The 15,432-nt window shown below is 74.2% G+C and overlaps 2 protein-coding genes across 2 annotated transcripts; both read right to left on the bottom strand.

Annotated features, from left to right (window-relative positions):
- CCKBR (cholecystokinin B receptor) lies at positions 1–6,991 on the bottom strand. The gene is made up of 5 exons (XM_068930972.1): positions 6,787–6,991; positions 2,657–2,908; positions 2,318–2,582; positions 1,663–1,790; positions 1–1,588 (listed from the first exon to the last, which is right to left on the bottom strand). The coding sequence occupies exons 1-5, from the start codon at positions 6,953–6,955 to the stop codon at positions 1,074–1,076; spliced, it is 1,329 nt and encodes a 442-aa protein (XP_068787073.1). The 5' UTR covers positions 6,956–6,991; the 3' UTR covers positions 1–1,073.
- Positions 6,992–9,285: 2,294 nt separating this feature from the next.
- On the bottom strand, positions 9,286–15,084 carry CNGA4 (cyclic nucleotide gated channel subunit alpha 4). The gene is made up of 8 exons (XM_068936120.1): positions 13,850–15,084; positions 13,485–13,543; positions 12,932–13,151; positions 12,701–12,793; positions 12,363–12,469; positions 10,515–11,510; positions 9,804–10,435; positions 9,286–9,339 (listed from the first exon to the last, which is right to left on the bottom strand). The coding sequence occupies exons 1-8, from the start codon at positions 15,082–15,084 to the stop codon at positions 9,286–9,288; spliced, it is 3,396 nt and encodes a 1,131-aa protein (XP_068792221.1).
- Between the last annotated feature and the right edge of the window lie 348 nt (positions 15,085–15,432).

Raw genomic sequence — 15,432 nt, 5'->3', positions numbered from 1 at the left:
GAGGGGACCCCCCAGCGCCGGCGCCCCGACCCCCGGCCGGGGCACGGGCAGCCCCAGGCCCCTGCTCCCGGCCCCCGTCCGGCTGGGCTCCGCCGTGGACGCTGCCCGGGCGCGTGGGGCTGGGCTGGGCCAGCGGGCACCGTGGGGCAGAGGGGTGGGGATGCCCATGGGGTGCCGGGGCCCAGTGGGGCTGGGCGTGCACAGAGGTGTGGGGTGCTGCAGGGCCTGGGGGTGCACAGAGGCACGGAGGGTGCTGGGGTGCAGGGAGGGTGCTGGGGCTGGTGGCACGGTGCGTGCCGGCATGCACAGAGGCACAGCACGGCCGGAGGCACAGTGGGTGCCGGGGTGCACAGAGGCACGGCGGGTGCAGGGGCTGCTCTGGGACTGGTGGCACGGCGGGTGCTGGGGTGCACGGAGACACAGCACAGGCAGGGGCATGGAGGCATGGCGGGGACTGGGATGCGCAGAGGCGCAGCAGGGTCGTGGAGCACAGAGGCCTGGTGGGTGCTGGGGTGCAGGGAGGCCCAGTGAAGGCCGGGGTGCAGGGAGGCCCAGCAGGTGCCGGGGTGCACGGATGCCCGGTGGGTACCGGGCTGCAGAGAGGCCCGGCGGGTGCTGGGGTGCACAGAGGCACGGCAGGTGCCAGGTGCATGGAGGCACAGCGGGTGCTGGGGTGCAGGGATGCGTGGTGGGTACCGGGGTGCAGGGAGGCCCAGCGGAGGCCATGGTGCAGGGAGGCCCGGTGAGGTCTGGGGCGCAGGGAGGCCCGGCGGAGGCCGTGGCACAGGGAGGCCCGGCGAGGCCCGGGGTGCAGGGAGGCCCGGGGTGCAGGGAGGCCCGGCGAGGCCCGGGGTGCAGGGAGGCCCGGGGTGCAGGGAGGCCCGGCGGAGGCCGCGGCGCAGGGAGGCCCGGGGGGCCGGGGTGCAGGGAGGCCCGGCGGAGGCCGCGGTGCAGGGAGGCCCGGCGAGGCCCGGGGTGCAGGGAGGCCCGGGGTGCAGGGAGGCCCGGCGAGGCCCGGGGCGCAGGGAGGCCCAGTGGAGGCCGCGGCGCAGGGAGGCCCGGGGGGCCGGGGCTCAGGGCGGGCCGAGGCTGCTGACGGTGGTGTAGCTGAACTTGGAGAGGGAGGCGTTGGGGTGGGCCGCGTCCTCGTCGAGCGGGCGGCGCGGGCAGGCGCGGCGGCAGCCGGCGCAGGTGGCCAGGAAGGCCTTCCGGAAGCGGCGGTTCATGAAGCAGTAGATGAGCGGGTTGGCGCAGGCCGAGGTGTAGGAGAGCAGGTGGATGAAGGAGATGGGCGCCCCGGAGAGGGCGCGCTGGGCCGCCCGCGGGGCGAAGGCGCGCCACGTGTTGGCGCTGAAGATGGGCAGCCAGCAGAGGAAGAACATGGCCACGATGACCACCAGCATGCGGATGACGCGGCGCTTGGCCACCAGCTTCGCCTGGCAGGAGTTGATGCGCGCGCGGTCCTGCTGCGCGCCCGCCGAGCCCAGCGCCCGCAGCTCCAGCGCGCCGCCCGGCCGGGAGAGCTGCAGGTAGCAGCCGTCGCCCTCGTCGCAGGCGGGCGCCGGCTCCGGCCCGCCGTGGCGCTGGGCTGCCGGCAGAGCGGGACGCGTCACCCCCGGCCCGGCGGCCCCCGGCCCCGCGGCCCCCCGCCCGGCCCCTCACCTGCCGCCTCCCCCTTGACGTCCAGCTCGAAGCGGATGCCGCGGTAGAGCTCGCGGGAGATGAGCCCGTAGGCCACGATCATCACCGCGCCCGGGACGAAGAAGAGGATGAGGAGCAGCAGGATGTACCTGGAAGACAAGAGAGACATGGCGCTACTGGAGAGAGTCCACCGCAGGGCTGCGAAGATGATGAGGGGCCTGGAGCATCTCTGCTCTGAGGAAAGACTGCAAGAGCTGGGCCTGTTCAGCCTGGAGAAGAGAAGACTGAGAGGGGATCTCATCAACGTGTACAAGTATCTGGAGGGAGGGTGTCCAGAGGATGGGGCCAGCCTCTTCTCCGTGGTGCCCAGCAACAGGACAAGAGGCAACGGGCAGAAACTGAACCACAGGAAGGTCCATCTGAACCTGAGGAAAAACTTCTTTGCTGTGAGGGTGACAGAGCATTGGAACAGGTTGCCCAGAGAGGTGGTGGAGTCTCCTTTGCTGGAGATCTTCAAAACCCGCCTGGACACGATCCTGGGCAATGTGCTCTAGGTGACCCTGCTTGAGCAGGGGGGTTGGACTAGGTGATCTCCAGAGGTCCCTTCCAACCTCAACCATGCGCCGGTGGCAGGGCGGCCGGGGCGGGGGGCAGCGGGGCGCCCCGCCGGACTCACCAGGCCTGGCGGACGTGCGCGCTGGGCCAGTTGTGCGTGCATTGGCTGAGGGGCGGGCGGGCGGCTGGGCCGGGCAGGACCTGCGTGGTGCTGTAGACGGCGTAGGGCAGCATGAGCAGCGCCGAGAAGAGCCAGGTGCTGGCGATGACCCGGCAGGCGTGCGAGCGCGTCTGCCACACGCGGGACTGCAGCGGGTTGCAGATGGCGCTGTACCGCTCGATGGCGATGGCCACCAGGCTGAAGGTGGAGACGGACACGGAGACGCCTGCGGGCGGCCGGGGTCAGCGCCGGGGCCCTGCCCTCCCGCCGCCCCCCACCCCGCCGCCCCCCGCTCCCTACCCATCAGGTAGGCCATGAGCTTGCAGACGGCCTCTCCGAAGACGAAGGTGCCCATGAGATTGGGGACGAGGGTGAAGGGCATGCAGCACAGGGCCAGCATGAGGTCGCTGAGGGCCAGGGACAGCAGGAAGGAGTTGGTGACGGTGCGCAGGCGGCGGTTCAGGAGCAGCACGGCCACGACCAGGGCGTTCCCGCACACGCTCAGCACAAAGATCAGCGCGTACAGCAGGACGCGCACCGTCAGGTCCAGGTCTGCGGGGTGGCAGCGGTCACGCGCGCGCCACGGGTGCCCCCGCGCGCCCCGCAGCCTGCCCGGGGGCGCCTGGGCTCCTGCCGGCTCTCCGAGCGCCTGGCAGGCACGCGGGGAGCGGGCACCAGGACGCCTGGGCTCCCTTCGGCGTGATGGATTCCAGCAGGATGCCCCACGGCGTCTTCCCCCGGCGCAGCAGGACTCTCCTGCAGAGCCACGGAGCCAGGGAGCTGTGGTGCCCCCGAGCTGAGGAACCCCTGAGCTGCAGAGCCCCCGAGCCGTGGAGCCTCTGAGCTGTGGAGCCCCTGAGTCATGGAGCTGGGGAGCCCTGGAGCAGGGGAGCCTCGGTGCCCCTGAGCTGCAGAGCCCCCGAGCCGTGGAGCCCCCGAGCCACGGAGCCCGTGAGCCGTGGAGCTGGGGAGCCCCTGAGCCACAGAACCTCGGTGCCCCCGAGCTGTGGAGCCCCCAAGCGATGGAGCTGTGGAGCCGTGGAGCCCCTGAGCTACAGGGTCACAGAGCGCCCAAGCTGCGGAGTCCCTGAGCCACAGAGCTCCCAGGCTGTGGAGCTGCGGAGCCCCTGAACTGCGGAGCTCCCAGATGTGGAGCCCCCAAGCTGTGGAGCTCTGAGCAGTGGAGCCCTGGAGCCCCTGAGCTGCGAAGCTTCCAGCTGTGGAGCCCCCGAGCTGTGGAGCTCTGAGCAGTGGAGCCCTGGAGCCATGGAGCCCGTGAGCCGCAAAGCTTCCAGCTGTGGAGCCCCCGAGCTGCAGAGCTCTGAGCTGTGGAGCCCCCAAGCTGCAGAGCTCCGAGCAGTGAAGCTGTGGAGCCCCCAAGCCGCAGAGCTCCGAGCAGTGGAACCGTGGAGCCATGGAGCTGCAGAGCTCCGAGCAGTGGAGCTGTGGAGCCCCCAAGCCGCAGAGCTCTGAGCAGTGGAGCCCTGGAGCCCCCAAGCCGCAGAGCTCCAAGCAGTGGAGCTGTGGAGCCCCCAAGCCGCAGAGCTCCGAGCAGTGGAGCTGTGGAGCCCCCAAGCCGCAGAGCTCCGAGCAGTGGAGCTGTGGAGCCCCCAAGCCGCGGAGCTCCGAGCAGTGGAGCTGTGGAGCCCCCAAGCCGCGGAGCTCCGAGCAGTGGAGCTGTGGAGCCCCCAAGCCGCGGAGCTCCGAGCAGTGGAGCTGTGGAGCCCCCAAGCCGCGGAGCTCCGAGCAGTGGAGCTGTGGAGCCCCCAAGCCGCGGAGCTCCGAGCAGTGGAGCTGTGGAGCCCCCAAGCCGCGGAGCTCCGAGCAGTGGAGCTGTGGAGCCCCCAAGCCGCGGAGCTCCGAGCAGTGGAACCATGGAGCCATGGAGCTGCGGAGCTCCGAGCCGTGGAGCCCCCAAGCCGCAGAGCTCCGAGCTGTGGAGCCGCAGAGCCCCGAGGCGTGGAGCTGTGGAGCCGCAGAGCCGGGTGGTGCCGTGCGGGGTAGGGGGTCCTGCTGTCCTGCAGTCTGGTGCCGCTTGGGCACGCAGCCCCCCCGGGCCAGTGACTGGGACCTGGGACTGTGCTGTGGGCACCAGCTGGTGTGACAAACCAGACCCAGATGCAGCAGGGATGGGGCACTGTGGGATGCTCCGGGCTGCGTGGAGGCAGGAGCATGGGGTGCACCGTGTGCACGGTGGGATGAACGGAGCTGCTTTGGGGAGGCAGACAGGACACAGGGGGGCGCACTGGGGTGCACCGGGCGGGTGGACACGGTGCACAGCAGAGTGCACAGGAGGTGTATGGTGGGGTGAACCAGGCAGGTGGGCAGCACATTGGGAGGTGTGGGGTGCACGGGGGGTGCTCCAGGCAGGTGGATGGGACGCACGGCAGAGTGCGCAGTGGAGCGTGTGGCACGGTGTGCAGGAGGGGGCACCATGCAGGTGGACGGAGCACAGACTGGGGTGCACAGGGGGGTGCATGAGGCAAGCAGACGGGGCGCACGGAGGGTGCACCGGGCAGGCAATGGGGCGCACAGGGGGGTGCACCGGGCAGGCAGTGGAGCGCACGGGGGGTGCACCGGGCAGGCGGACGGGGTGCACGGAAGGGTGCACCAGGCAGGCGGACGGGGCGCACGGGGGGTACACTGGGCAGGCGGAGGGGGAGCACGGAAGGGTGCACCGGGCAGGCGGACGGGGCGCACGGGGGGTGCACCGGGCAGGCGGACGGGGCGCACGGAAGGGTGCACCAGGCAGGCGGACGGGGTGCATGGGGGGTGCACCGGGCAGGCGGACGGGGCGCACGGGGGGGTGCACCGGGCAGGCGGACGGGGCGCACGGGGGGTGCACTGGGCAGGCAGTGGGGCGCACGGGGGGTGCACCGGGCAGGCGGACGGGGCGCACGGGGGGTGCACCGGGCAGGCAGTGGGACGCACGGGGGGTGCACCGGGCAGGCGGACGGGGCGCACGGAAGGGTGCACCAGGCAGGCGGACGGGGTGCATGGGGGGTGCACCGGGCAGGCGGACAGGGCGCACGGGGGGTGCACCGGGCAGGCAGTGGGGCGCACGGGGGGTGCACCGGGCAGGCGGACGGGGCGCACAGGGGGGTGCACCGGGCAGGCAGTGGGGCGCACGGGGGGTGCACCGGGCAGGCAGTGGGGCACACGGGGGGTGCACCGGGCAGGCGGACGGGGCGCACGGGGGGTGCACCGGGCAGGCAGTGGGGCACACGGGGGGTGCACCGGGCAGGCGGACGGGGCGCACGGAGGGTGCACCGGGCAGGCGGACGGGGTGCATGGGGGGTGCACCAGGCAGGCGGTGGGGCGCACGGAGGGTGCACCAGGCAGGCGGACGGGGCGCACGGGGGGTGCACCGGGCAGGCAGTGGGGTGCACGGGGGGTGCACCGGGCAGGCGGACGGGGCGCACGGGGGGTGCACTGGGCAGGCGGATGGGGCGCACGGAAGGGTGCACTGGGCAGGCGGACGGGGCACACGGGGGGTGCACCGGGCAGGCAGTGGGACGCACGTGGGGTGCACTGGGCAGGCGGACGGGGCGCACGGGGGGTGCACTGGGCAGGCAGATGGGGCGCACGGAGGGTGCACCGGGCAGGCAGTGGGGCGCACGGGGGGTGCACCGGGCAGGCGGACAGGGTGCACGGAAGGGTGCACCAGGCAGGCGGACGGGGCGCATGGAGGGTGCACCGGGCAGGCAGTGGAGCGCACGGGGGGTGCACCGGGCAGGCGGACGGGGCGCACGGGGGGTGCACTGGGCAGGCGGACGGGGCGCACGGAGGGTGCACTGGGCAGGCGGATGGGGCGCACGGAAGGGTGCACCGGGCAGGCAGACGGGGTGCACGGAGGGTGCACCGGGCAGGCAGTGGGGCGCACGGGGGGTGCACCGGGCAGGCAGACGGGGCACACGGACAGGGCACACGGAGGGTGCACCGGGCAGGCAGTGGGGCGCACAGGGGGGTGCACCGGGCAGGCGGACGGGGCGCACGGGGGGTGCACCGGGCAGGCAGTGGAGCGCACAGAGGGTGCACCGGGCAGGCGGACGGGGCGCACGGAGGGTGCACCGGGCAGGCGGTGGGGCGCACGGAGGGTGCACCGGGCAGGCGGACGGGGCGCACGGGGGGTGCACCGGGCAGGCAGTGGGGCGCACGGGGGGTGCACCGGGCAGGCGGACGGGGCGCACGGAGGGTGCACCGGGCAGGCAGTGGGGCGCACGGGGGGTGCACCGGGCAGGCGGTGGGGCGCACGGAGGGTGCACCGGGCAGGCGGACGGGGCGCACCGGGAGGCTCGGGCGCAGCGCCGGGAGCCGTGTCCAGCCGGGGGCTGTCCGGTCCCGTCCGGTCCCGTCCGGTCCGGTCCTGTCCGGTCCCGTCCCGTCCCGTCCCGTCCCGTCCCGTCCCGTCCCGCCCCGTCCCGGCTCACCTTTGGGCGCGGGGGGCCCGCGGAGGCCCCTGCGGAGGAGGTCGCAGGCGGAGCCGTTCCAGGCGTTGCCGGCGCCGGTGGCGTTGCCGGTGGCGTTGCCGGGGCCGGGGCCGGGGCCGGGGCGGCAGAGCAGCTCCTGCAGCGAGTCGTTGAGGCGCCGCGGGTCCATGGCGCCGCCTCAGGGCCGCCCCGCGCCCATCGCGCTGCCGCGGGCGGCGGCACCGGCACCGGCACCGGCTGCGGCAGCGGCTGCGGCAGCGGCGGCAGCGGCGGCAGCGGGGACGCGCGGCCCCGCTCGCTCCGGAGCCGCCGAGCGAGTGAGCGGGGGCGGCGCCAGCGGCGGCCGGGGCGGGGGAGCGGGCGGGCAGCGGGAGCGGGCGGGGGCGGCGGGGGAGGCCCGGGGGACCGAGGGGTGGAGGGGCCGCGCGGGATGGGGCAGCGGGGGCGCAGGGGGCGTTTGGGGGGACGGGGGGCGGTGGGATGCTGCAGGGGCATCGGGGGTGGAGGGGGCGTTTGGGGGGACGGGGGGCGGTGGGATGCTGCAGGGGCAGCGGGGGTGCAGGGGGCGTTTGGGGGGACGGGGGGCAGTAGGACGATGCAGGGGCAGTGTTGGTGGAGGGTGTATTTGGGGGAAGGGGGGACGGTGGGATGCTGCAGGGGCATCGGGGGTGCAGGGGACGTTTGGGGTGAAGGAGGGGACGGTGGGATGCTGCAGGGGCATCGGGGGTGGAGGGGGCATTTGGGGGGACGGGGGGCAGTAGGACGATGCAGGGCAGTGTGGGTGGAGGGTGTATTTGGGGGAAGGGGGGACGGTGGGATGCTGCAGGGGCATCGGGGGTGGAGGGGGCATTTGGGGGGACGGAGGGGCGGTGGGATGCTGCAGAGGCAGAGGGGGTGCAGGGGCATTTGGGGGGGGCGGTAAGGGGGTAAGGGGGGACTTGCGGGGATGCAGGGGGCGGAGGGGACAATGCCGATGCAGAGCGCGGGGGGGCTCGGGGGTGCAGCGCGGCGCGGAGCAGGCACCCGGCGGCGCAGGGTCCCGGCGCTGCCGGGTCCGGGGAGCAGATGCAGCGGCGACCGGCACCGGCACCGGCACCGGCACCGGGCCGGGGCGGCTGCGGGAGGCGGCGCGGGAGCCTCCCGGACCCGGCTGGGCAGCGCCGCCCGCGCCCCCCGCGGTGCCCCCGGCCCCCCGCGGTCCCTCCGCGCCCCCCGCGGTGCCCCCTTGCCCCCTTGCCCCCCCTTTCCCCCCGCGGTGCCCCCGGCCCCCCCGCCGCCCCCGCGCCCCCCTTGCCCCCCCCAGCGGTGCACCCGGCCCCCCGCGGTCCCTCCGCGCCCCCCGCGGTGCCCCCGGCCCCCTGCCGCCCCCGCCCCCCGCGGTGCCGCCGCCCCCCCCGCGGCAGCGGCTGCGGCCGCTCCCAGCCGCGAGGCCACGGACACGCGCGTTCGTGGGCTGGAGCCCCGGCGGTGCCGCGCGTGTCCCGCCCGCCCGCCGGCCGTGGGGCGGGCGGTGCCGGGGCCGGGGCCGAGCAGCCCCGGCGCGACCGGCTCTCCCGGCCCGGCGGCCCGCAGCAGCCCGAGGGCGGTTGCTCGGTCCGGAGCCGGGCTCGGCCCGCTGGAGCCCCGCTCGCCCTCCCGGTGCCCCGGGTGAGCCCCCCCGATAGCCCTGCCCGGTCCCCACCCCTGCCCCATCCCTGCCCCTTCCCCTATCCCTGCCCCGTCTATCCCTGTCCCCCTCCCTGCCCCAATCCCTATCTTTTAGCCCTGCCTCTAGCCCTGTTCCTGTCCCTACCCTGCCCCATCTCTGTTCCTATCCCTGTCCCTGTCCCTCTCCCTGTCCCTTCCCCATCCCTGCCCCATCCTTGTCCTTGTCCCTGCCCTGCTCCGTCCCTCTCCCTGCCCCATTTCTGCCCCAATCCCCATCCTTTAGCCCTGCCTCCAGCCCCTGCCCTTGTCCGTGTCCTTATCCCTGCCCTTACGCCAGCCCCAAGCCCTGCCCCATCCTTATCCTTGTCCCTATTCCTGCCCCTGCCTTTGTCCTGCCTTTCCCTCACCCTGCCCCTATCCCTAACCCTGTCCCTGCCCCTCTCCCTGCCCCATCCCTCTCCTATCCCTGTTCCTGTCCCTGCTCCTATCCCTGCCCCATCCCTATCCCCATCCCTGCTCCTATCCCTGCCCCTGCCCTGTCCCTGCCCCTGCCCCTATCCCTGTCCCTGTCCCTGTCCTTGTCCCTGCCCCTGCTCCTTCCCCTGTCCCTGCCCGGCCCGTGGACCTGTTCCTGCAGCTATTGTTGTTCTCCGGTAGCAACTGTCTTTATTGTTCCCCAGCAAGTTCTAACAGTTACGCAGCAACTATTGTTACTGTTAGTTACCAGCTGTTGTCATTGTTACCTAGCACCTATTGTCAATGTTACATAGAACTTGGTCACTGTTACTTGGCAGTTGTTGTCATTGTTACTTAGCAACTGCTGTCATTGCTACCTAGCAACTACTGTCAATGTTACCTAGCAACCATGGTCACCGGTTCCTCACACTGCACCCGGACGAGGAGTTGCTGCCGGTTAACCCTCAGCGCCGGGTGGCTGTGCCCCGCATGCCCTGCACCCCCGCGGAGCCCCGTCCCCCAGCAAGACCCCGTCCCCCGGCATCGCCCCGTCCCCCGGCATCGCCCCGTCCCCCAGCAGGACCCCGTCCCCCAGCAGGACCCCGTCCACCAGCAGGACCCCGTCTCCCAGCAGGACCCCGTCCACCAGCAGGACCCCGTCCCCCGGCATCGCCCCGTCCCCCAGCATCACCCTGTCTCCCGGCAGGACCCTGTTCCCCGGCAGGACCCCGTCCACCAGCAGGACCCCATCCCCCAGCATCACCCTGTCCCCCAGCAAGACCCCATCCCCCGGCAGGACCCTGTCCCCCGGCAGGACCCCGTCCCCCAGCAGGACCCCGTTTCCCAGCATCATCCTGTCCCCCAGCAGGACCCCGTCCCCTGGCAGGACCCCGTCCGCCGGCATCACCCTGTACCCCAGCATCGCCCTGTCCCGCGGCATCACCCTGTCCCCCAGCAGGACCCCGCAGCGTGGCAGGCACCTGCGCCCTGGTGGGACCTGGTGCCCCACTGGGACCTGGTGCCCTGGTGGGACCCTGTCCCCCAGCAGGACCCCGCGGCGTGGCAGGGCCCTGCACCCTGGTGGGACCTGGTGCCCCACTGGGACCTGGTGCCCTGGTGGGACCCTGTCCCCCAGCAGGACCCCGCGGCGTGGCAGGCCCCTGGGCCCCAGCAGGACCCGGTTCCCCGGCAGCGCCCCGCCGCCGGAGCCGGCGCTCCAGGCGCTCGATGCGCAGCGCCAGCTTGAAGGCGCTGGACTCCAGCTGGGCCAGCAGCCGGGCCACCCGGGTCTGCAGCCCCTCCAGGGCCGCCTCCAGCGCCCGCGCCCGGCGCTCGGCCTCCTCGGCCGCCGCCGCCGCCGCCGCCTCGGCGTGCACGTCCAGCTTGTCCAGGCGCAGCAGGATCTCGCGGCCCTTGGCCTCCATCATGGCCCGGGCGCTGGGGAACTCGGCCAGCACCTCCCTCAGGTCCTCCTTGGAGAGGCAGAAGAGGTCCGAGTAGCCGATGCTCTTGATGTTGGCCGTGCGCCGGTTTCCCGACTTGTTCCCTGGGGACGGGGAGGCCGCGGTGAGGCGGGGGGCGCAGGAGCGGGGGTCCCGCGGCAGGGGCCGGCGCCCCGGGCTTACCTTTGATGTTGATGAGGCTGATCTCGCCGAAGTAGAGCCCCTCGCCCAGGACGGCGAGCTGGGTGACGCCGTCGTCGGCCACCACGGCCAGCCGCCCCTCGCGGACGAAGTACATCTCGCGGCCGACGTCGCCCTTGCGGCAGACGAACTCGCCGGGGCTGAAGACCTGGGGCCGCAGCTTGAGCACCAGCTCCTCCAGCACGCCGCGCTCGCAGCTCTGGAAGAGGGCCACCTTGCGCAGGGCCGGCAGGTGCACGCTGGCGGCCACCTCGGCCCGCAGCCGGGCCGGCAGGTGCCGCAGCACCCCCCGCTCCTCCGTCAGCTTCTTGTGGGCCCGCAGGTGCTGGTGCCAGCGGGCCACCCGCCGGGCCAGCCGCCGGCCCACGCCGTGCGTCTGCAGGTAGTGCTGCACCGGGTCGTGGTCGGGGTAGAAGGCGGCGTCGGCCGCGTTCACGTTGGAGATGACGGAGCTCATGCTGCCCATGATGGTGGCGAAGCCCAGCACGGCCAGGAGGAAGCCGGCGATCACGAAGAGGAACTCCTCCTCGCGCCGGGGCTCCGGCGTGTCGCCCACGGTGGCGAGGATGAGGGTGGAGAAGTAGAAGCTGTAGAGGTACTGGCGCAGCGGGCGGGCGAAGCCGGGGCGGCTGGCGTTGGGGCAGACCCAGGCGTCGGCGCCCAGCCCCAGGCGGGTGGAGAGGGCGAAGTAGAGGCAGGCGTTCCAGTGGATGGTGACGAAGACGTAGAGCATCAGCTTGGCGATGCGGAAGGCGTTGGGGTAGCCTGTGCGCGTCTCCCGCCGGTCGAAGGCCTCCAAGAGCCGCGGTGCCCGCAGGCAGCGGTTGGCCCGCACGGCCGGCGCCCCCAGCCCCAGGCGCAGGTAGAGCAGGTCGGTGGGCAGCACCGAGGCCACGTCCCAGGGGAAGGACGGGGAGCCCAGGTAGCGCCGCCGGATCTGGGCAGGGTCCCGCACCAGGATGCCCTCCTCCAGGAAGCCTGGGGGCGGCGGGTGAGGGGGTGCGTGCCGTGCCGTGCCGTGCCGCGCCGTGCCGCGGGGAACCCCGGCTGCAGGGGTTGGACATCCCAGGCACCCCCGGGAGCAGGGCACCCCCAATGCGTGCCGGGGGGGCATCGCAGGGTGGGGGGGAAGTGGCGCTGCTGCGGGGGGCTCCTTGCAGGGTGCGCGGCCGTGGCGGTCTCGCAGCAAGGGGGATGGATGGGTCCCCACGCAGGCGATGAGGGGCCCAGGGCTTCCCCGTGCCAGGAGGAGGTTGGCGGAGGAGGACGGGGCGCCCGGCGTGCGGTGCAGAGGGGCCCCGGCACCCGCGTCTCGTGGGATGCCGCTTCGGGGCAGGGGTCTGGGCGGCCCGTGGTGCCGGGGGGCTCTGCGTGCTGGGGAGTCGGGAACCCCGCAGTGCCAAGCCAACCCCCTGCCTGCCCCACGCCTGGCCGGGGCGGTGGCCCTGCCTGCCGGGGTCACGCATGCGCTAGCTGCGTGTGCATATGCATTCACCCACTTACGCACGCAGATAGGTGTGCACGTGCGTGTGCGCATCGGTACGCAGGTGTGTCTGCACGTGGACGTGGGCATGCACACACGTGTGCGCACATACATGGGCGAAGGCGTGGGGGTGCAGACGTGAGCGTGCACACGTATCTATGCATGCCTGCGTGTATTACCACGTCTGCACGTACAGAGCAGGCGTGCGTTTGTGTGTGCAAGCACAGGCAGCAGGCTGTGCCCGTGGGGCAGGGCGAGGGTGCGGGCCCCATGGGCTGGGCGGTGCCCCCCGCCCCGGGTTGGGCCGTGGGGCTCGGGGGCGAGCCCGCGCGTGCGGGGGCACTGACCGGTGTGGCAGCGGACGGCGATGTCCAGCAGGTAGAGCGCGTCGCAGAGGTAGTCGAGGCTCAGCCACACCAGCGCGTGCTGCTCCTGCAGGTCGGCGAAGCAGGACCTGCCCGTGCAGGCGGCGTCACCGGGGCTGCCGGCCCCTCGGCCGCCGCAGCACCCGGCAGCCCCCGCCGGCGCCAGACCGGCTGGGGGACGGTGTGGCCTGGGTGCCAGGACTCCTGGGCCCCGCGGCACGCTGGGTGCCGGGGGGGAGCCCTGCTCCCCGCGGCTGGGGGGCCGCACCGGAGGCTTGCCAGCACCGGCACCGGCACCCGCCCCGCGCCCGGCCAGGCACCTGCAGATGAGGATGATCCAGTTGTACATGATGGGCAGGACCATGACGCTGATCCACCAGTAGTACCAGTCTCCGGCGGGGTCGAGGATCCAGCTGCGGGGGGCACCGGTGCTGCAGCAGGAGGGAGACACGGCAATGGCCCGTGCCCCGCACCGTACCCCGTATTGCCCCACGCCGTGGGCAGGATGCCCAGCTCCCCGGCCCCACGGCGGGCGGCCGTGTCCCGCTCACCCCTGGGCCTGCAGGGCGCGGGCACTGGGCTCGGCCGCGGCGCTGAGCCCCGCTCGGCCGCTCGGCCGGGGCTGGGTCCCGCAGCGGGACAGCGCCCGGCGGAGGCCCTGCATCCTGCAGCTCTGCCGGCGCCGGCAGGATCCTGGCAACGGCGGGGCCCCGGGGACGGCTCGCTCGCGCCCGCCGCGCCGCTGCCGGCTGCGCTCGTCGCTGGTGACGCCTGCCGGGTCCCCGTCACCCAGGGCCTGGGCGGGGGCTGTGCCCAGGGCAGCAGCTGTGCCCAGGGCAGCACCCAATGCAGTGCCCAGTGCTCAGGGCAGTGCCCGGTGCCCAAGGCAGTGCCCAGCCCCCGGTGCAGTGCCCAGCACCCAGTGCAGCACCCAGTGCAGCACCCAGTGCCCAGTGCAGTGCCCGGTGCCCAAGGAAGTGCCCAGCGCCCAGTGCGGTGCCCAGTGCCCAGTGCAGTGCCCAGTGCCCAGTGCCCAGTGCCCAGTGCCCAGTGCAGTGCCCAGTGCCCAGCGCCCAGTGCAGCACCCAGTGCCCAGTGCAGTACCCAGCGCCTCGTGCCCGGTAGATGGTGCCCGGTTCTCGGCACCCGATACCCGGTGCCCACTGCTCGGTGCAGGGATGGTGCCAGGTGCCAGGACAGTGCTCGCGCCCGGCGCTGGTGCTGGTGCTCCACGCAGGGGCGCTGCCCGCTGCAGGGGCAGTGCCGGCGCCCCACCAGTTCCCAGGGCTGGTGCAGGGGTGACGCCGGTGCTCGGTGCAGGGACAGTTCCCGCTTCGTGGTGCAGGGGTGCTGTTCAGTGCCCGAACAGTGCCCAGCGCCGGTGCTGAGGTGTGCCCAGTGCAAGGGCGGTTCCCGCTGCCCAGTGCAAGGGCTGTGCATGGTGCCCAGTGCAGAGCTGTGCCCGGTACAGGGCTGTGCCAGTGCCCGGTGCCCCGTGCAGGGCTGTGCCGGTGCCGGTGCCGGTGCCCCATGCAGGGCTGTGTCGGTGCCGGTGCCGGTGCAGGGCTGTGCCCGGTGCCCCGTGCAGGGCTGTGCCGGTGCCCGTGCCCAGTGCCCGGTGCCGGCGCCCCGTGCAGGGCTGTGCCGGTGCCCGGTGCCGGTGCCGGTGCAGGGCTGTGCCCGGTGCCCCGTGCAGGGCTGTGCCGGTGCCCGGTGCCGGTGCCCCGTGCAGGGCTGTGTCGGTGCCCGGTGCTGGTGCCGGTGCAGGGCTGTGCCCGGTGCCCCGTGCAGGGCTGTGCCGGTGCCCGGTGCCGGTGCCGGTGCAGGGCTGTGCCCGGTGCCCCGTGCAGGGCTGTGTCGGTGCCCGGTGCCGGTGCCGGTGCAGGGCTGTGCCCGGTGCCCCGTGCAGGGCTGTGCCGGTGCCGGTGCCGGTGCAGGGCTGTGCCCGGTGCCCCGTGCAGGGCTGTGTCGGTGCCCGGTGCCGGTGCCCAGTGCCGGGCTGTGCCCGGTGCCCCAAGCAGGGCTGTGCGGGTGCCCGGTGCCCCGTGCAGGGCTGTGTCGGTGCCCGTGCCGGTGCCCCGTGCAGGGCTGTGTCGGTGCCCGGTGCCGGTGCAGGGCTGTGCCCGGTGCCCCGTGCAGGGCTGTGCCGGTGCCCGGTGCCGGTGCCCAGTGCCGGGCTGTGCCCGGTGCCCCAAGCAGGGCTGTGCGGGTGCCCGGTGCCCCGTGCAGGGCTGTGTCGGTGCCCGTGCCGGTGCCCCGTGCAGGGCTGTGTCGGTGCCCGGTGCCGGTGCAGGGCTGTGCCCGGTGCCCCGTGCAGGGCTGTGCCGGTGCCCGGTGCCGGTGCCCAGTGCCGGGCTGTGCCCGGTGCCCCAAGCAGGGCTGTGCGGGTGCCCGGTGCCCCGTGCAGGGCTGTGTCGGTGCCCGTGCCGGTGCCCCGTGCAGGGCTGTGTCGGTGCCCGGTGCCGGTGCAGGGCTGTGCCCGGTGCCCCGTGCAGGGCTGTGCCGGTGCCCGGTGCCGGTGCCCAGTGCCGGGCTGTGCCCGGTGCCCCAAGCAGGGCTGTGCGGGTGCCCGGTGCCCCGTGCAGGGCTGTGTCGGTGCCCGGTGCCGGTGCAGGGCTGTGCGGGTGCCCGGTGCCGGTGCCCCGTGCAGGGCTGTGTCGGTGCCCGGTGCCGGTGCCGGTGCAGGCTGTGCCCGGTGCCCCATGCAGGGCTGTGTCGGTGCCCGGTGCCGGTGCAGGCTGTGCCCGGTGCCCGGTGCCCGGTGCCCGACGCCCGCCCGGCGCAGCTCCCCCTGCGACCCACCTGGCCCCGCCCCCTGTCCCCGCCCCCGGACGGCGCAGCCAATGCGCGCTCTCCTCACGGCGACAGAGGGTGGGTGGCCCCGCCCCGGCAGCACGGCCCCGCCCCCGCCCCGGGCTCGGGCTCGGGCGCGGCAGGCGGGGCGGGGCCGGCGCGGCGGGGGCGGGGCCGGCGCGGCGGGGGCGGGGGCGGGGCCGGCGGGGAGGGGCGTGGCCCGGGCGGCGTGGGCGGGGGCCAGCGGGCAGGGGGCGGG

This window comes from Struthio camelus, chromosome 1, assembly GCF_040807025.1.
Source record: "Struthio camelus isolate bStrCam1 chromosome 1, bStrCam1.hap1, whole genome shotgun sequence".
NCBI lineage: Eukaryota > Metazoa > Chordata > Aves > Struthioniformes > Struthionidae > Struthio > Struthio camelus.
This window is presented reverse-complemented; position numbering and strand designations above follow the sequence as displayed.